The 21,896-nt window shown below is 42.6% G+C and overlaps 1 protein-coding gene across 1 annotated transcript in view; it reads left to right on the top strand.

Moving 5' to 3' along the window:
* Positions 1–21,896, top strand: part of SV2C (synaptic vesicle glycoprotein 2C) — a 250,179-nt gene that overhangs the window by 68,816 nt on the left and 159,467 nt on the right. Inside the window, exon 2 of the mRNA XM_040341177.1 lies at positions 1,056–1,724. Within this exon, the coding sequence (XP_040197111.1) occupies positions 1,166–1,724 (559 nt within the window). The 5' untranslated portion in view covers positions 1,056–1,165. The remainder of the gene's footprint in view (positions 1–1,055; positions 1,725–21,896) is intronic.

The raw sequence follows: 21,896 nt of genomic DNA, 5'->3' as shown, positions 1-21,896 counted from the left end.
TGAGAAAGGGTATTTAACGATTTATATTTACTAAAACAAGTGCATTTCCATGTTCTGTGTGCTGCTGAACTGGGAGACCAAATATAGTGAATGCAGGGTCCTGAGTTTAGTAACACTTTAAAGTGTTTGTTAACCCACTTTTGGTCATTTACATACTTTATTTTGTATCCTAATATAGTGCCCCCCTGTCTCTATGTTTTATTAAAAAAATACCTCCTTTACCGTATTTCACAGCAGCTCCCGGCTCTCATGTAACCAGCTGTTTCTTCTCTCTGCCCGTCTTACAGAAGCAAGGGGTGGGGCCGAGGTTTCCCCGCTGAAGTCAGCGGGGTGCAAGGAGGAGAGAACAGAGGAGGCACAGCTGCCCCTTTTACCCTGTCGCCCTAGACAAGAGCAGCAGCAGAGTAAAAGAGGGTAGCTGCAGTGCCTATCCTGACCTCCCTGGGGCCCTAAGCAGAATGACATATCACATTAAGGTTTCGAAACGGGGGGCCTGCCGAAAATTATATGACACATTAATGTTTCGAAACGGGGGGGGGGGGGCTGCCGAAAATTATATGACACATTAAAATAGAGAAGCGGGGGGGCGTTGCCGACATTAAAGAATTAAAGATTAAAGTTGAGAAGCGGGGAGGGGGTGTTCTGCTGTCGGAAATTACATCTTACATTAAAGTGAGAAGCAGGGGTGTTGACTTCTTAACCTCTTCTCCCATGCAGCCAGCGAGTTGAGGAGCAGGGTGAGGGGCCGAAAATTACTTCTCACTAGGCGGGGCCTCTATAAATTTGGGGGGCCCTAAGCGGCTTGCATAGTGAGCCTATAGGGCGGATCGGCCCTGGTTAGCTGTAAATATAATCATGAATGAGCCACAATGAAACGCGTGTTTACTATCCTTTCCATTTCAAAGGCTTGAGGAGCAAATAAATATCCTACATAAATTATTTACAAACCATGTGTTCATAATGTTACCATCAGGCAGTTCTGCAGGACTCTTTATTTCACAAGCAGCTGTTCTGAGATTTACTATTAAAACCATTTTGTCCTGTTTATTTTTCAGATGCATACTTCAAGTGCCCTGTAATACATCATCTCTGTAACAACAGAGGCACCTAATCCATCAAACTAGACTTGTGCTGTCAAACGCAGAAAACTTAGTTCTTGTACACAATGGAAGATACCTACAGAGACAGGACTTCTCTGGTGAGAGGTGCAAAGGACATAGCCAAAGAAGCCAAGAGACACACCACCAAAAGTACAAACCGAGCAAAGGAGGTAGAACACGATGGATATGCCCACAGGACCCAGGATCAGTTCCCTGGTGAAGAGGAATATTACACACATGGCAACTACAATGAAGAACTTGAGGATGAGGGATCAAGTGAAGCTACAGAAGGACACGACGAAGATGATGAGATATACGATGGGGAATATCAGGGAATACCCGGTCAAGGAAAAGATGGCATGATTGCTCTAGGTCAACCCATTCCTGATGAGTGTAAAGCCCGCAAGGAGCTGGAAAGTGAAAGGAAAGCTGATGAGGAAGAGCTAGCACAGCAGTATGAACTCATTATCCAGGAATGTGGACACGGACGTTTTCAGTGGACCCTTTTCTTTGTCCTTGGCATGGCTCTGATGGCTGATGGAGTAGAAGTGTTCGTAGTTGGATTTGTGCTGCCCAGTGCAGAGACGGATATGTGTATACCAGATTCAGGGTCCGGGTGGCTTGGTGAGTACAATTTCAGTTATATATATTATAACAAAAACTGTGAAAGTTTAAATGTTTTAATCAAATTGACTGCTTTTAAAGCGGAGTTCTGCCCAATTTTTAAGTCAGCAGCTACAAATACTGCAGCTGCTGACTTTTAAAATATGGACACTTACCTGTCCAGTGGGAGCAAATACCTGTATTACACAGATGCCAAAGGTGCCAAATGTGACACCAGAGGGGGAGTCTTACGAAACGCGTAAATTCCTATTGTGGGTGGAACTCCGCTTTAAGTTTAGAGGTTTATTCTGTTATTCAATTTTTTTGCTATTAACTATGGAAAATCGTTATTTTAAAAATAAACAGTAAATAAATGATGCACCCATGACATTAGTTTGAAAGAGGCCTCTGGGTTTCCTAAATAGAGCAGTAGTAGTTCCTTTTTCTATTTGTGACAGCTTCCCTTTCATTAGGTTTCTCTGTATGATCAGACAGGAATGCATATGATCAGGCAGAAAGAGGCGGTGTGAGTCACTCCTCTAAATTATTTAGTTAAATGTAACCTTTGATATACAGGTATAAATAAAAAATGTTTGTGTTTTTTTGTAAATCAGTAAAGATTAGCATGGTAAATATATGAAAGGGATCATGAATCTTTACCAGCAGGCTGGAAATAGGTATAGTGTAACTAAATTAAAAATACAAAAATTACATTTATGCTTTTTGTTTAGGTTCTTAATTGTTTTTTTTTTTATTTGTTTTATTCTGTTTACATTTAGTCCCTACAAATACTGTTATTCCAGATATCCACATTGCATCTATTTCCTTTATGCCTATGTCTTCAAATGATTCTGCTCTCTCAATATCTCCCTTTAAAGTCACACATTCAGATGCACTAAGAGTGGAGAGCGTAACGTAAGTGATGAGACTGGGTGAAAGAGCACATCCATGGCAACCCTTTAGACTTGCATGTTCCTCCCAGCTGGCCACTGGATGGTGCAGTCTTTAGCTGTGCCGTATAGTTACTTGAGTAGTTTTCCAAAAACAGGTCTGAGAACATAATCAATCAGCAGATGGGCGACCTGCATAGCTAAAGTCTACACCATTCAATGGCCAGCTTCCTGCCTGTATAAAAATCCAAAGGGCGCCCAGGGTTTTTTGCAATCTGCAGGAAGTTAATTTATCACTTTCCTTGCTGGTTAATATAAAGATCAAAAGAGCATGTGCACATACACTATATTACCAAGAGTATTGGGTCAACTGCCTTTACACGCACATGAACCTTAATGGCATCCCAGTCTTAGTCCGTAGGGTTCAATATTGAGTTGGCCCACCCTTTGCAGCTTTAACAGTTTCACCCCTCCTGGGAAGGCTGTCCACAAAGTTTAGGAGTGTGTCTATGGGAATGTTTGACCATTCTTCCAGAATACCATTTGTGAGGTCAGGAACTGATGTGGAAGTCTCTGCTCTAATTCATCCCAAAGGTGTTCTATCAGGTTGAGGTTAGGACTCTGTGCAGATCAGTCAAGTTCCTCCACCCCAAACTCGCTTATCCATGTCTTTATGGACCTTGCTTTGTGCGCTGGTGCGCAGTCATGTTTCCACAAAATTGGGAGCATGAAATCGTCCAAAATGTCTTGGTATAGTGGAGCCTTAAAAATGTCCCTTTACTAGTTAGGGGATGAGGTAGGGTTCAATATCCCATGTGTGGTAAAGAGGAGAGCTGGGGCTGTGTGGGGACAAGGGCCTGTCTGCTCACTCATTTTCCGGCTAGGAGCGTATTCCTGTGATATTAGTTTTGGTGTTTGGCATAGTCTTCTTTAATTTTAAAGAGTTGCCAGCACGACCAAATTTTCCTTAACTTAGAGGGGGTATCTCTTTCTTGGTGTATGAGTTCCACCATGTCAGCAATTTTTTGTATTCCTATGAAACATTCAGTAATTCTTGGAGGATTCTGAGAGTGCTAATGGGATGGTATGCATAGTTTGGCTGCATTGATAAGATGCATGGCCAGGGAGTGAAAGTAGTCAGATTTTGGGATGGATGAGTAATGTAGTAATAATTAGGCTGGGGAGTAGTCCAGTGGGAGGGTGGAGATTTTGCATGTGAGTCTGTGGACTTCTTCCCAAAATGGTTGGATTAAAGGGCATTCCCACCCTATATTTAGAAGCGAGCCCAGTTCTTCATTGCATAGCCAGCAGTTGGGGGTAGATTGAGGGACCAAATTTGTGTATTCTGAGTGAAGTCCTGTACCATCTGGAAAAAAATTGTAGATGTTTTTATTGTGCCAAGACATTAATTGAGCCCTTGTGAATGTAAGTAAAGATTTTCTCCCAGTCATGGTCTTATAGGTCTATTGCCAACTCTTATTCTAAATTTGAGGCTGACACAGTTTGATTTTGCGTCATGGTCAGTGAACAATAAGGAATACATGTCAGAGATTAAATGCCTTTAAGGCTCTTATTTTGGGCAAATTGTTTCAAATGGTGTGTGTTGACGTGTCCATTCAGGAAGGAGTTGGGGTCTATATAGGAAGTGCCGAATTTGTGCGTAAGTCCAGAATGGGAAATAATGGTTTGTGGTTAGAGATGAAAGCGCGGGTAAGGACAGAAGACGTCCTTTGCTGAAGAAATGCTCTGCGTGGACTGTTGGGTGAGGCCAGCTTTCTGTAGGGAAGGAATTTGTCATGGCAGGGAATTCTGGGTTTTGCCAAATTGGGGTTAGAGGACCCGAAGAAGATGAGAGCTTGTATGTATGACCTAACACAATTTTTTGACCTCATGGTTTTACCATACAGGAAAGAAAGTTTCTTATGCTTGATGTTTATTTGTGTTTTCAGAGACAAACTGCGGCGTTTTAAATGTATTAAAACAGGAGCAGACAGAATCTGTAGCTGCTGTGCAACCAATCAGCTTCTCTCTTCAGCTTGCTCAGTTAAAGAGGAGCTCAAGGCTCCCCCCCAAAAAATTTAAGTCAGCAGCTACAAATACTGTCCCTGCTGATTGGGGAATAAATGTAGCCACCCTCTGTTAGAATGTCAGATCACAGCAGCAGAAAAAAAAAAAAAACAAGAAGAAGAAGAAGAAGAAGAAGAAGAAAAAAAAAAGGAATTTGAAGATTTAGAGGGTGTAGAGAGCAATAGAAAAATAAGGGACTTTTTAAATTAAGTATACATACTTGATTAGATTTTTTTAAACCAGAATTTAGTGTCACGTTAAATTCTAGGGTGAGGATATACAGTCACCAGGACAATAGTGAGACTGAAATCAGAGTTCTAGTCTCCTAGGCAACATTACAATAATAACATCATTGAGATCGTTTTAATTCACCAGAACCACAATAGATATTTCTTCCCATGTCCACATTCACATAACTTACAAACTGAGTAGTTCTCTTTTCTCTCCCTCGATTCCGGTGGCGGCCATGGAGGATGGGGGCAGCTGAAGCCAGCCTGCCTTCCTTTCTGGGATTTTATGCAGATGACTACCCAGAATGCACCTCCCCATCTCGCACCTGCACAGAAATGACACTGCAATGTGCGCTTTGTTGTTATAAGGCAATCTCACAATAATACCTGCCTTAGCTGCCCAAAGACTCCTGGGATCGATGATATATTTGTCCCAGTAGTCAAAGTGCCAGCTGATGACGTAGTCCTAGGCAGCCGGGACCAGAAGTCAAGGGGAGCCTATTAAAAAACGGTACTTTCTTTTGTAATTGCACAATATAATTATCCAAACATTACAGCACTATGGGTGAACATTACAATGAGGCTAATTATTAAAAATGAGTGGAACTCTGCTTGAACCTCCACTACTGGGACTCAGACAGCTATAAAAACTTGATAGAGGCTATAGTTACCCTAACTTACATATTTAAAGTGGTTGTTAACCCACTATACTATGATCATGCCATCCCCTCTGTTATATAATGCTATATGTCCCTGTCCCTGTGTTATACTTTATATCAGAGCAGCTCCTAGTGCTCATGTGACTCCTCGGCTCTCTCCTCTACCCAGCTGACAGCTATCGTGGGCTGAGCATTGCCGCTGACATCAGCCGGAGAGGGGGGGAAGAGAGGAGAGAGAGCCGAGAAGTCACGTGAGCTACTCTGATATATGGTTTAATCAGCATTTTATTTTCTGTGACACACAGGAGTTGATTTACTTGTTGGAATAGACTGTGCTCTTTGTAAAGTGCAGTTACCCTAGAGCTTAGTAAATGAGGTAAGGCTTCACTTTGCAAAAAGTACCCAATTACATGCAAGAAAAATTTAAAAAACAAAATTTTTGCTTGCACATGATTGGGCTTTTGAGCTTTTGCTCATTTACTAAGCTCTGGAGCCACTGCACTTTGCAAAGTTCACAGTCTTTTTGACTTCAGTAAATCAACCCCATAGCATTATATAACAGAGGGGATGGCATGATCATAGTAAAGATACGATTGCACCAGGAGAGGAGGATCGTGGAGTGTACAGAGCTGACAGGCAGGGAAGGGAGGGGGAAGGAGGAAACTGACCACGGTGTCAGGGCACAGCAGCCATGATAAACCGTGGTCAGTTTACAGGGGGGGAAGTATAGCCAGTCAGGACCACCCAGATATTTCAGGTGATAGAAGGGGCCAAATTACACAGCACACAAGAACTGTGCTGTATAACACGCTTTAAGGTAACAGGATTTTTTTTTTGGGTAACAAACGCTTTAAACCCATCTGATCAAATGCATAAATGGACAACTGTTATTTTTTATATCTTTCTGTGGTTCCACTTTAAAGTGGAGTTCCACCCATAAATATAACATTACATCAGTAGTTTTAAAAAAATGTCATTAGTCCTTTACGAAAAATATATTTTTTTTAGATGCCTACAAAGTGTTGTTGCTAGGCAGAATAGTTAATCTTCCCACTTCCTGCACCTAGGTGCTTAATGCTTCCTAACCTACACCGCACAGACTCCTGGGAATGTAGTGGGTGTAACTTTCCAGGAGTCTGTGCACTCCCCAGTCTCAAAGAATCATGTGACTTGGACAGCACAGGTGCTGAAACCTGATCTGACACTGCTTGTGCAGCACCAAGCATGTGCGAGATCTGCAAGGCTGAAATCCAGGAAGTCATACAGTCTGGCTTCATGATGCCCACACTTAAGATGGCCCCAGTCAATTTCTATTTTACAAAGTGTCTAAATGCTGTAACAACCTAAAAAAACGGACCTTAGTTTACAGACTAACTTTACTAGAATACATTAAGCTTGTGTATTACAGGGGTATTTATATTTAAAAAGTGAAATTGTGGCCGGAACTCCGCTTTAAGTTCTAAAAATGTTAAAGCATTTTCTGATATTATAGATATTTGCAGAAATATCAGTAAATGTTATCAAAAAATGTAGATATAAGCATGTACAATTAGCAGCCCCTTGAAGCATACAGTATCCTTGTGTGCAGATTTTAAACTTGGGCCCCACACCAGCAGAAATACTTTTGGGTATTTCCTTAATGCTAGAGGAAATGGATGCATTATGTTATTTAATGACAGTGACATGAACACTGTGTAAAGAATAGTCCCATTCTCAGTAAAGGATGGTAATGGTGCAGGGTTGTAGGCTGCAGGGCAGACATTATGGAGAACATCAGAGAAACATTTGATGCTTTTTCTATAGCACAATAACCGCAGAGGGTTATGTAAGCTTTGTAATATATAAAGACACAAATATAAAGACAGAGGATAAACCAGGGGGATAGTAAATTGTCTAAATATAAATGTAGATTACATTTTTTCCAAACAGCCCTTATTCCCTTTGAAAAATATAAGCTATAAACAAAATATTGATGACAGATATATATAAAACTGTTATGGGCATATTAAACTTTAATAAATCATTAGTCCAAAAAACAATATCAATATATAATAGAACAAAATGATTTCAGAATTTTCTCCATGAAAGTGCATAGATATGAAAACAGCATACCGATAAGTATATGTTGCAATCCTTTTACAGCAGGACATAGACTAGAAGAGGGGGAGCAGCACAAGGAGCCAATCAGCTATTTTGCAGGGCTAACAAGGTAAAAAGAGATGAGCCTATCGGTATGCTGTTTCTACTTTCACTGCAAAGGACAGGCTGTACAGCACCAACAGAAATATCAGGCCTCCTGCCCTGCCTGTGTGATAAGGCTAGGTAAATCTAAGGACTGGATAAACAGAATACTAAACCCTTTGGAAGGTAAAACAGTCCCCTTTATTAATTTTGTTTGTGTATTTCACTGTTTGCCTGGAGTTTTACTGTAAACTTCAGTGGTTATGGTCACTTAAGGCCCTTTTCAGACGGGGCAGACTCCATCTAGTCTCTCCGCTGATCTCCACTGAGCAGGCAGATGACAGGTTAGTGTCCACTCCGCTATGCAGAGCGGACACAGACACAGCCCGCTGTTCTCTATGGGGTGGTCAGATGGAAACAGACCCTCTGTCCGTTTCTATCCGACTGTCATTCGATCCGATCCGCCATGGGATGGGGAACAGATCCCAATCCGTCTGTTTTTAGCGGACAGGATGGGATGCCAGCAGGTGTCAGCCGACACATGTCCGCTGACATACGCCGCTCCATAGAGAGCTATATATAAATGGTCTGACCGGGTCCGCCGGAAAAACTGACTAGCGGACCCAATCAGTCCGTCAATATGAAAGGGGCCTAAAGTTGAAGTGTCCCACTCACTCAGGGATAAAGATTAAGAAAAAAATATACCGGTAGTTGCAAACATTTAAAAAAAAATTCCAGGGACGACTTTTTTGCTGTGCACCAACAAAGCCATTTTAGGCTTGTACCTTGATTAGGGGCAGGACATTTATTTAAAACAGCATACTGTTAACCCACTGTGCAATAAAAAATGTAATATACTGTATATACAGGAATATTTATCATAATAAATACAGCCAAGAATATATTGTTCATTCATAAATGTATTTATGTATTTGTTTGAACTGTAGACTGTATTTTAGCGTGCCAAGTCTTTATTAAAGTGCAAAAAAAACAACAGCGCTTGCAAAGAATAAACTGATAAACTGATAAGCACACTTTACAAACAAATTTGACATAAAATATTTAGAAAACAAAATAATTTGCCAAAAAACAGCACACAAAACCTTCCAAATTATCCCCCAAAATACATAGCAGACCATTGGAGAGGTCTGTGGGGGTTATTTACGAAAGGAAAATCCACTTTGCCCCACAAGTGCAAACTACAAGTGCAAAGTGCACTTGAAAATGCATTGAAAGTGCGAGGGGGACATGCAAGGAAAATAAAAAACTGCATTTTAGGTTGCACATGATTGGATGATGAAATCATCAGAGCTTCCCCTCATTTCAGATCTTCCCCTCAGATTTACAGCGACTGAACTTTCAGTGCAAATTTGTAGTGCAAAGTGGATTTGCCTTTAGTAAATAACTGAACTAAAATTGTAAAGCCTGCCCACCCCTGTGGTGCGCACTGTACTTTACCCTGAAGATGCTGAGCTGTCATCCCCAAAGGCAAGTACAGTAGGGACAAGGGGGAATGGCAGGGACTGTGTCTGGAGTTAGTTCACCTTTACATTTTTTTCTGTAAAAGTGAAGTAACTTTTGAGGCTGGATTCACACCTACACTAATTTGCAGCACATTTTAAAATCTGTTCATTTGAATGAGGCTGGTTCACATATGTGCGTTGCATTCGCACTCAGCATTGCCCAAAAAACGTGTGTGTTTTCTGGGCATTGTGGTGCAAATTGCAGGCACATAATCTTCTATGGGCACGCAACTGATTTGCAGATGTGTTCCGTTGTGAACTGGAATTATCTGCCCCTCCTCACTACACCTCCCCCTCTCCCTGCTCAGCTAATCCGCAGCTACAACGGAGAGGAATCTCTGAACAGCTGTTTTTCCCTTCGCAGAAAAAACCGAGCTGGAATTCGCACCGCACTTGTGTGAATCCGGTCTTAACACTTTTTTTTTACAAATGACCGCTCCTGGCCAATTGCATTGGTACATGTTTGCCCACCCTCCATACTATATTTGACACCCCTTGCCTATTAGCCAGGAAAATAGGCATTTTTTTATTTGACAGACTCCCATTGATTTCCCTGTGGTTCTGCTTCAGCATGTAAACTTATCTGAAATACAGTACACCGGACCCAAGGCAGTTTGGATCATCACTATTGCCTGCTTTGAACAGGGTTACCACAGGAGGGAAGGAAGACAAGGATGATGCTTCCTCTTGTTTGCAGAAGGCCCATGGCATAATTTTCTCAGATTACCCCTCTCAGGCTAACCTTGAAAGATTGGGGGTTATTTACGAAAGGCAAATCCACTTTGTACTACAAGTGCAAAGTGCATTTGAAATTGCACTGAAAGCGCACTTGGAAGTGCACTCGCTGTAAATCTGAGGGGTAGATCTGAAATGAGGGGAAGCTCTGCTGATTTTATCATCCAATCATATGCAAGCTAAAATGCTCTTTTTGATTTTCCTTGCATGTCCCCCTCGGATCTACAGCGACTGCACTTTCAAGTCCATTGTCTAGGAATAGGGACCCCCCTCAAGGACAAAACAAAAAATAGGTTATGTTTGCTTTTGATACTGAGTGAATCAATCTATGCACAGCTTGCATTACAATTTCCCCCCTGTACTACCGTGGTTTTTAGCATTACACCAATTGCAGTTTTAGCCAACCAGGTCACAGAAATAAATGTGAAGATGAGTCATGGTATTAAAACAGTTTTAGTGCCTTTTGATGACAGCTGACCCTTGAGAAGATCTGGTAGTCCATAAAATGAAGTAAAGCCAATCATAAGATGACGTCAACTAGATTTTTAGCATGTACTGAAATAACACTTTGGGGGTGATTTACTAAAACTGTACAGTGCAAAATCAACCAGGCTTCCAGACTTTGTTTTCTCAAAGCTTGTTTAAAGATTAAAAATGTAAACACGTCTGATAACTAATGGTCTTCTGGTTGGTCTGGTGACATCACGGGCCCTCTACTGCTTTGGCAGTGGTGGACGGTCCTTACATGCGTGATGACATGGAAACGTCTTCTAATGCAGTAATACTCTGGACCCAGGCTGGAGTATTGTTATAACTGAGAGGGGTTATAAACCTCCCTTATGCTATCCAAAATAATTAAAAATATGTTTTGCCTTTAGTTCTACTTTAAACAGTGGGGTTGATTTACTAAGACTGGAGAGTGCAAAATCTTGTGCAGCTGTGCAAGGTAGCCAATCACTTTCTATCTTCAGTTTGTTCCATTACTGAAGTTAGAAGCCGATTGGCTACCTTGCACAGCTGCACAAGATTTTGCACTCTCCAGTTTTAAGCCAGCCATACACGGTTCGAATTTCGAAATAATTTTCTTTCGAAAATCGTATCAAAGAATTTCCGTACGAATTTCGCACCGCAAGGCCCCTTTCACACGGAGCGGGTCAGTAATGAACATGCCCCTTGAACCTCCGCTTGCTCAGCGGGGATCGCTCCGTTGATCCCCCCTGAGCCGGCGGATGACAGGGCGGTCCCCGCACACTGTGCAGGGACCGCCCTGTGTTTTCTCCCCTCTCCCCTATGGGGGGATCGGATGAACACGGACCGTATGTCTGTGTTCACCCGATATGATCCGCCAGACGGATGGAAAAGTAGGTTTTTCCTCCGTCACACTTTGGCGGATCGGAGCAGGTCGAATGTCAGCGGGCATGTCACCGCTGACATCCGTGGCTCCATAGAGGAGCACGGAGCGCCCGTTAAGGTCCGCCTAAAAAACTGGCAGGCAGACCTGAACGGTCCGCCTGTGTGGAAGAGCCCTTAGTGGGCTGCAGCAACAGCTGATTTTCGTGCGGAAATCAAATTTGAGGAATTGAACGTGTTGGACATTTTTTGAAAAACAAACGATTTTCTAATCAATGATGGGAGAATAATGCGAGAAATGTCATAGAAAAAAATATCTGCATGTGCAAGAAAAGAAAATTCCCGGAGAGAAAAGAAGATTCCCAGATACAAAAATTATTTTCTGTAGCAACACGAAGGCTTGGTCGGCCGAATTTCGAAAATCAATGGTGGCATCATCGGATCCCAAAAAACGTTCTGATTTTTAAAATAATTTTTTTTGAAATTCGACCGTGTATGGCCTGCTTTAGTAAATCAACCCCACTGTGTAAATCAACCCCACTGTTTATGTTGAACTAAAGGCAAAACATATTTTTTATTATTTTGGATAGCATAAGGGAGGGTTATAACCCCTCACAGTTTTTGTTGCCAGCTCATTGAGAAGATTTTCTTTCATAGGCAAAACAGGAAGTGAGGGGAAATCCCTCCAAAGTGAGGGAAATCCTTCGTTGTCACTAGGGTAACCAAAACTAGTATCTCCATGCGAAGATTCTCCCTCTATTCCTATTCTGGTGACAATTCAAAATGTGGGATTTTTTTCACTTTCATCAGTAAAAGGACAAATAAAGAGGATGACTCTCACTAATAGGAGTGCAGCCATAGCCTTAGGCCTCGTACACACGACCGTTTTCCTCGACAAAATCCATCAAGAAACTTGGTGGCAGAGCTTTTTTGCCGAGGAAAACAGCTGTGTGTATGTTTTTCGTAGAGAAAACTGTCGTGGATCGAAGTTCTCTTTTTCCTCGTCGGGAGTCTCAATTTCCTCATCATGTTTCTCGTCGGGCTGGTTTACGACGAGAAACGAGAGTGTGTGTATGCTAAGAAACCCGCGCATGCTCAGAATAAAGTATGAGACGGGAGCACACCTTCGGTAAAAGTAGCGTTCGTAATGGAGATAGCACATTCGTCACGCTGTAACAGACTGAAAAGCGCGAATCGTCTCTCACCAAACTTTTACTTAACACGCAGTAACATGAGATTAGCAAAAGCAGCCCCAAGGGTTGTGCCAGTGGAATCGAACTTCCCCTGTTGTTGTATGTGTTGTACGTCACCGCGTTTGAGAACAAGGAGATTTGGTCTTGACAGTGTGTACGCAAAGAAAGCTTGTCAAGTTTCTCCACAAGCCTGACAAGGAACTCGTCGAGGAAAACGATGTTTCATTTACGACGAGTTCCTTGTGTATGAGGCCTCAGCTGACATCTCTCAGCAGGTCCAGTCTGTGGAAAGATCTTAATTTTAAAGTCAGGATTCACTCAGATGCCAGGACCAGCAGCTCGCTTAGCCTCTCGGTGAGCAGCTGAGACCCTGAGCCAGCTGCTCCTGCCCCCTCCACAGCTTGGCATTCCAGTGAGCATTGGGAAGAGGGGGCAGAGCCAGGGACTGACAGTCACCACTCTTTGCTCACTAAAGGCTGAGAACTCAGTGATCAGCAGTCTTTGATCGCTCTGTTGTTGGTCTTAGAAGCAGCTGGGGACAGATGCAACATTGGATAGATGCTCCATCCACCTAGGTAAGTATATATTTTTTTAAAAACATCTCTTTTAAAGGAAAAAAATCCCCCTCTCTCTCTCTGAAGCACCCTCCTTCCCCAAGCAAAGATTGCCACTGTAAAATATCTCCCTTCCTCAAATTTCCCCCTAAAAATTAAACCCTCTCCTCCAGCAAAGATTCCTAATTATGAATCTCTCTTCGTCCAATCAAACTCCCCTCCCAGACGAGTTTCTCGGTCGTGTGTACGAGGCCTCAGCCATTCAACCCTTTTCCTCTGAGTCCAGACTGCTATGCACTTACCCTCTGGGGGGTTATCAATACTCCTGGGTCCAGAGTACTACTGCAGAGAAAGACGTTTCCATGTCATCACGCATGTAAGGACCGTCAAAGCAGTAGAGGGCCTATGATGTCACCAGACCAACCAGAAGACCTTTAGTTATAAGGTATGTTTACATTTTTAATCTTTAAACAGGTGCCTGGGAGTGGCATCCTTGTATTGAAGAAGGGTTGTTCCTTATTCAATAGAAAAAGAGCTCAGCTTTAAACAATACCTTTTTGCTGTTACTAAGAACGTTTCTTATCATTCCGAATTGGAAATTGAAATATAAAGCCAGTGTATCCATAACTCTTTTAACTGTTTACTAACATTTATAGGTAAAGTTGATCCAGGGAAAATCCGATTGTCTCTCTGGGATCAGGAAGCAATTTTTCCCCTGCTGTAGCAAATTGGACCATGCTTTGCTGGGGTTTTTCGCCTTCCTCTGGATCAACTGTGGGTTTAGAATTGTTTATATGGGATTGCATGATATTTTTTTAATATTTTATTTATTTTTATGGTTGAACTAGATGGACTTGTGTCTTTTTTCAACCTGACTAGCTATGTAACTATGTTTATGTTGAAAATACAATTAAACTAAGAGTTGATCAAATTTTTGTAGGTTTCACATATTTAAGTGCAATTTTTGACAGCCCCCATACTTTCCAAGGTAACTTTCCCCTTGTTTAAGAAGTATATGTAATTGTTTTCTATCTACATTCACATTTTCTGTAGATGCTTTGGCAATGGAGTTATATGTCTACTAAAATGAATCTTTGGGGTCCTCCAAGGTTAGAAGTGTGATCTCTGTAGATAAACGGAAAGAACTGTAATTACTTTTCTAGGTATCTAACATAATGACAGATTGGATGGTCTGAGCTAATTTGATGTAACTTTACCTTAATTAACTACTACAGACCCGCGCTATAGCCAAATGACGGCTTCAGCGCGGATCTGAATATCCAACAGGCCGTCAATTGACGGCCGCCCCTTTGGGCGTTCCCCGCGCGCGCTCCAGAGCGCGCTGCGGGGAAAGTCTGTGTTGGCCGTGTCACTTGGACACAGCCAATCACAGATCGCCGCGAACGGCCAATCAGAGTGGCCGTTTGCGATGCGATCTGTGCGGCCAATGAGAGAGGATCTCATATGTAAACATATGAGATCATTTCTCATTGCCGGCTCACACAGAGACAGCGGTGCTGTCTCTGGAGAGGAGACCGATCTGTGTCCCTTGTACATAGGGACATAGATCGGTCACCCCCCCAGTCACCCCCCCTCCCCCACAGTTAGAACACTAAGCAGTATACACATTTAACCCCTTCCTCACCCCCTAGTGTTAACCCCTTCCCTGCCAGTCACATTTATACAGTAATTAGTGCATATTTATAGCACTGATCGCAGTATAAATGTGAATGGCGCCAAAAATGTTTCAAAAGTGTCCGATGTGTCCGCCATAACGTCGCAGTCGCAATAAAAATCGCAGATCGACCGCCATTTCTAGTAAAAAAAATAAAATAAAAAAATAATAATTCTGTCCCCTATATTGTAGGCGACAACATCCCTTGCAATAGAAAAAAAGCATGACAGGTCCTCCTAAATATGAGATCTGGTGTCAAAAAGACCCCAGATCTCATATTTACACTAAAATGCAATAAAAAATATATTAAATGTAATTTAAAAAATAAGTTAAAAATAAATATTGCTTTAAGAGCTATGGGCGGAAGCGTCTTTTTGAGGCCGCTTCCGCCCTGCAATGGTATAGAGATGGGTGGGCATCTCCCCCTCACTTGTCCCCATACCAAGCCAGGAAGAGGACCCGATCGCCTCCGCCACTACCAACTGCTCCGGTAAGTGGTGGAGGGCACCGGAGAGAGGCGGGATGGGGGGGTCCCTTCCCGCCTCTGCTAAAAGTGATCTTGCGGCGAATTTGCTCACTGAAGAGAATACCGGGGTTAGGGCAGCTAGCTGCTGCCATAACAAAGATATCCCTCTTCAAAGTGCTGACGTATATCGACTTGAGCAGGTCCGGAAGTGGTTAAACCTTAGCAAACACTAAAGAGATACAGTGCGGCAGAGTTTCTTATACACTTGTCTTTCTGTCCTATTAGGTATGTGGGATCATCTTTCAGGATGAACATTGCTGAAAGGGGAATTACCGATGAGTCAAGTTTGATAATTGGAAGTCAAGTAGCTTAGTGGGTTTCGAACCTCAAACATGCTTAATTCTAATGTACATAAAATAATTGATAGGTAGCAGGTGGAATTTTCTGTAATGAAGGGATTTACTGCATCCATTTACTGTCACTCACTGTCTGCTAAGACTGCTATCAGAGAGGCGTGTGTTTAATGCATGTTGACAGCCTACCAAATACATATTAATAAAGTAAGATGTATTAGCATAATAATTGTTTATCAAGACAGTTTAGGACGTATATATACTACTTAATATTATCAAACATAAGCTAACTTCTATCACCCCATAAAACTAAAAATAAATCTGTCATTTATGTTAAATGTTGTTCACTCTTCTTAGCCACACTTTTTTTCATCCCAGCGAATAATGATCACATATTTGTTCCTGGTTGCAAAACAAGTCATTTCCAAGGCCTGGAAGAAAACTCTCCATTTCCTTTCAGGCAGTAAAAGACCACAATGATGATGGATGAAAAAATGTCCAGCATCCTCAATGACTCCCAAACTACATTTCTCAAAACCTGGGAACCATGGCTTAATTATGGATTGCCACCCCTGAACCCTGTCAGTTTGAGTTATCTGTAATTGATCATCCTCCCTTAGTCCTGAGTCTATGGCACAGGTGTCAAACATAAGGCCCGCGGGCCGAATCCGGCCCTCCAGGCCATTTAATGTGGCCCTCGCAACTCTCCTGCAACTGCAGGAGAGCTGCAACCATCCTCTGGTCCTACTCCAGACCCTTACTTTCTGCTTTCAAGCAATGCATCCAGCTTCTTCCCAGCAGCAGCATAAGGAAATTAGGGTGCACAGTGATGTAAGGGGGAGGGTGGGGGACTCAACTTATGATGGTGGGGTGACTCTTGACATCTAATGTAAGGGAAGGGGATGTGCTGGACATCTAATCTTACAGATACAACCAGCCCTTTTGAGGGCAATCATAATGCTAATGTGGCCCACAATGAAATTGAGTTTGACGCCCCTGGTCTATTGGGAATATGCCCAAGCTACGGTCAGCTTAGCTGAATTGATAGTTCAGCTTTCTTGGGTTTCTCCTAGGTTCTGGTTACTGTTATTATCTGTCTGCTGCCAGTAGGTGTCAATGATGCCTCTGTTAATAAAATGAGAGCTGCACTAAGCAAAGGGAGGAATATTTATCTCTCCATAGCCAACCACTAAGAGGTTTTATGCCAATAGTGCGGGTTGGGAGAGAGTATAAATATTTAGGGAGTGACCTTAGGAAGTGCAGTTCTCCCCTTCATAGGGGAGGGCTGTTGACCATGTGGCTGGTCAAAGGCCTGGGTTTTTCAGGCCTACCTTGCACTACCTGGGAAAAGATGAGCCATGGAGAACCAGATGCCTTGAGGTGCCAGAGAAGTTTGGATCAAAAGCTTGGACCTCTTCTCTCTAGGGTGTTGGTAGCTGAACTAATAAGTGCTTTACCATCAGGTGTTACAGTCACTATGTGAGCGCTGGATCAGCTTAAAGGGGTTGTAAACCCTCGTGTTTTTTCACCCTAATGCATCATCTCTGCCCAGGGTTCTCGGCTCTTGATTGGATAGATTGATAGTAGTGCAGCCATTGGCTTTGCTGCTGTCAATCAAATCTAATGATGCGGGTGCCAGGGGAGTGGGACTGAGTACGGCATTCTGTGTCAATGCACACAAATGCTGGACTCGGAAGCACGCCTGCACGGTAACCCCCAGGAGAGCACTCCTCCCAGGGGGTTTACTGATGCGAGGAGAAGCCGCGAGCACCACCGGGGGACCCCAGAAGACGAGGTTGGGGGGCCACTCTGTGAACTGCATAGTGGAGGTAAGTATGATAAGTTTGTTATTTAAAAAAAACGAGGGTTTACAAACCCTTCAAAGGCTCTCCATCTGTGAAGACTGTAATTACTTTTGCCCCCCCCCCTTTTTCTGTTCCGTTAGTCCATGCGTCCTGTGCTCTTACCCTCTTTCCATGGAGTGAGAGTCAATAAACCTTTTTTGTTTTGCATTTAATAGTGACAGGAACCCATCCGTACACATATCTCGAGAATGCCCCAACTTCTGCATGAAACTACAATTCAGATTGGAATACCCAATGCTGTAGATAAGGAATCATGTGCAATATTGTTCTGGCATGGTAAGCGAGGTAATCTAATTGAAGAAAGAATAGAGCAGCAACATTAATTTATGTATAATCTATACATAATTTCTTTGTAATTATATTGTACAGTGATGGTACCAATTATCTTGCAGTACAGATAAATGGAATCAGCATTAATTAAGACATTGCGTTATAAAGAATGAAGCACTTTCAAAAAATTAACACATATTAAGACTAATATTATCCACAGAGAATGATTTTGTAGGTTTCAGTTTCCATTGTTTAAAGAAGATCTTCAGTCAAATACAACCCTCAACTAGCCTGATAATCTTCCTCACTAAAATTATAATTGGTAACCCAGTCACTGAAATACTTGATTTTCTTCTGTAAACTTTTTTCCAGTCTCCTGTGGTGGCTTATTCATTGGACCCATGGTAGACTAGTGATGTGGCCAGTACTGATGCCGTGTACAAATGACCGTTTTTCATGGCGAGAAAAATTAAATTTTTTAAAATTGGTCGTTAAAACGGTCGTGTGTAGGCTCCAGAGCATTTTTCTCTGCGAGAAAAATGGCCATTAAAAATGCAGAACGTGCTCTATTTTTTCTCGTAGTTTTTCACGTCGTGAAAAATGGTCGTGTGTAGGCTTTAATGACGGGGAAAAAAACATGCATGCTCAGAAGCAAGTTAAGAGAAGGAAAATTTGCATAATCAGCCCAAAGGGTGGCACTATTCGAATGGAACTTCCCCTTTAGAATGCCGTCGTACGTGTTGTATGTCACTGCGCTTTGCTCGAGCATTTTTTATCACGATCGTGTGTATGCAAGGCAGGCTTGAGAGGAATCACGTCGAGAAAACGTTTTTTTCAATGACATGAAAAACGGTCGTGTGTACGCGGCATAAGTCTTTGCCAAAGGAAAGTGGATGGATGATGTTCTGGTAGATGTCAGCAGTTTGCCTAACACACACCTTGCCCTTTACCTGAGACTATATGATCTATGCCTTGGCACAGGTCAAGTGATCTGATAACCACAGAGAGTTCTGAGGCATAGTTTTCATTTGTAAATACAAGTATTTCTCAAACTTTTTTTTTTTTTAACGCTTTTTTTTTTTGCAGGTATACAGGGCTGCCATTCATTCTTAATGGCACCCCTGGATCATTGCATGGTGCAAAAGCACCATGTAAAATTCTCTGCGGTTATATTTCATAAAAAGGTGGAGGAACCTATTTCCTGCATGAAATGCAGGCATGGCAGCTCAAACTTTTTAACCATTTAATAGTAAATATAACCATTAAGGTTACAGTGAAGTGAGAATGAACTAAAAGAAGGACAAAAAGTCGTCCAAACGATCAGTAGAGCATTCTCATAATAGAAGGTACTGACATGTCTCATTCTATCACATCTCCCAAAAATGAGAGGTTTATTTCTAATTTCAGGACAGAGGGTGGAGCCATGCAAATCATTCCTCTATGCCTCAGTAGTCAAATGCAAATGCAGAACCATTGATGTTTATGGCAAATATAGCCTAGTCGGTCAGTACAGTGTATGGAAACCATGGCTTCTACTGAGTAGGGCTTGTAACCCAGAAAGTATGACCATTTAGGTTTTGGTTAGAAGGGAATAAAGAAATCAAAAAGCCCTGTAGAGCCTTCTCTGAATACAAGGTATTCACATGCTTCCTTATATCACATCTTCCAAAAAAGGTAGATTATTCCTCATTTGGGGACAGTGGACATGCAATTATTGCTTTATGCCCCAATAGCCAAATGTACATTGAGAATCACTGAAATAACAGTGGTATTAAACCCAAAAGCAACCAGTTACTAAATAGCAGCTTACCAATTCTTAGATGTGATGGCTGCATTTATTTAGATTTTTGGGCTTTCTTTATTGTATTTTCACCTGGTGATCCAGACAGTAAGTCTGTTGTTTTTCAAAAGCTCTCTTGCAGGGATGAGACAAACCATTTAACACTGGCAGAGCTGCTTATAGTGATCACCTTTTATTTATGTATGTGAAACCTTTATCCCAAAAGGAAAAACAAATATTTGCTGTAACTGCTTATAAATTATTAGCTGGAGTTTGGGTTAAATTTGCTAGCGTATGTAAATCTGTGATTACATTCTCCTTCCCCTAGACCAGTGGTTCTCAACCTTCTAGTGCCGTGACCCATTGATAAAATTTCCCAAGTTGTGGGGACCCCTAACAGGAAAATTATTTTTGTAGCGTGGGTTGTCAGCACCCAAGGCAAGAAAAGTAATTTGCGCCCCTAACCCACAGACATTTAGCGATCCCTGAGTTCTTTTAATGGCATCTATAATCGCAGGTAGTGTCACTCACTGTGTCTCCAGCTTCACTGTGTTTCTGACTTTGTGGTGTATCGTAGCAGTGACACCAATGCCGAAATCAGGAGATAGGGTCTCCTCCAGCCCCTCCCATTTCACATTCCTCATCAGTCAGCTGACCTCTAGTATTTGCCCCCAGCCATGTGGTGAACTGAATGAGCGCCTGCGAAAAGGCTAAGTGGGCGGCTGCGGGCTCCAGGGATAGCCCTGCTGGGTGGCTCCAAAAAGGCTGGGAGAGTGATGCGGGCTTTAGGAACAGCCCAGGATTTGGTGACCCCTGGCAAATCATCATTTGACCCCCAAGGGGGTCCCGACCCCCAGGTTGAGAACCACTGCCCTAGACTGACAATGCTGCTGTGCTCTTTCATTCAGAGTAGGGGCACTCTTAGGCCTTGTACACATGACCGCGGAACTCGTCGTAAATGAAACATCGTTTTCCTCGACGAGTTCCTTGTTAAACTTGTCAAGAATCTTGACAAGCTTTCTCGTTGCTCTCAAACGCGGTGACGTACAACGGCACTATAAAGGGGAAGTTTGATTCTCCTCTGTTAAGTAAAAGTTTGGTGAGAGACGATTCACACTTTTCAGTCTGTTACAGCGTGACAAATGTGTTATCTCCATTACAAACCCTACTTTTACCGAAGGTGCGCTCCCGTCTCATACTTTATTCTGAGCATGCGCGGGTTTCTAAGCATACATATGAACGTGTTTCTCGTTGTAAACCAGCCCGACAAGAAACACGACAAGGAAATTGAGACTCCCGAGGGATATTCTCTTTTTTTCTCGTCGAGTTCCACGACAGTTTTCTCGGCGAAAAACATACACACAACTGTTTTCCTCGGGAAAAAAGCTCTGCCACCAAGTTTCTTGATGGATTGTGTCGAGGAAAACGGTTGTGTGTACGAGGCCTTAGAGGTGTGTTACAAGTCAGATCAATAGGTGAAAACAGAAGGAAAAAAAAGCCTAAAAAATAAAACAAATTCAGCCACTACATCTAATAATTAGTAAACTGTAATATATTACATTTTTAGATTGTGTTTAATACTGCTTTAACCACTTGCTGACCGCCCGATAGCAGTTTTACTATATACTAATGTAGCGTTGCCCTCTTGAGGGTCGCAAGATGGATCAATACCCCTCTGGCTACCCTGACCCTGAGTGTCCTCTGTCACCTCTGACACCATGGGTTCCAAATTGTTTTCCTTTAGACAATAATACTAATGAAATACACCAGAATGAGTTAAATCAATAATGGTTTACTCAATAGGATAAATGAAGAAAGACGAAAAATAAACTTAAAGTGATTGCAAAGCTTTTTTTTTTTTACCTCCACTGTGCAGCTCGTTTTGCACAGTGTGGCTCGGTTCATGACTTCTGGGGTCCCTCGGTAGCTCTTGCGGCTCCTCCCCCACATCAGATAACCCCCTAGGAGAAGCGCTCTCCCGTAGGGGTTTCCTTGCGGGTGCGCTCCCGAGTCATCCATAGCCGCCGAATGTATGACTCGGCCGCGCCCCCGGCGTCTGCATCATTGGATTTAATTGACAGCAGCAGGAGCCAATGGCTGTACTGCTATTAATCTATCCAATCAAGAGCCAGGACCCCGTGAAGAGAGGGACATTGCTTCAACGCCGAGTGAATTCCACGGCTCAGCTAAGTAAAACGGGGTGGGCTGAGGGGCCAGTGACTGCCAGAAGTTTTTTCACCCTAATGCATAGGATCAGGGCCATCTTAATACAAGGGCACACCTGGGCACTGCCCAGGGGCCCCAGGTACATGGAGGCCTCACAATAATCTTGCATTACATCATACTTGCCAACTGTCCCGGAGTTACTGGGACAGTCATGCTTTTTACTAAACTGTCCCGAT

The sequence above is a fragment of the Rana temporaria genome, chromosome 1 (assembly GCF_905171775.1).
Source record: "Rana temporaria chromosome 1, aRanTem1.1, whole genome shotgun sequence".
Classification (NCBI taxonomy): domain Eukaryota; kingdom Metazoa; phylum Chordata; class Amphibia; order Anura; family Ranidae; genus Rana; species Rana temporaria.
This window is presented reverse-complemented; position numbering and strand designations above follow the sequence as displayed.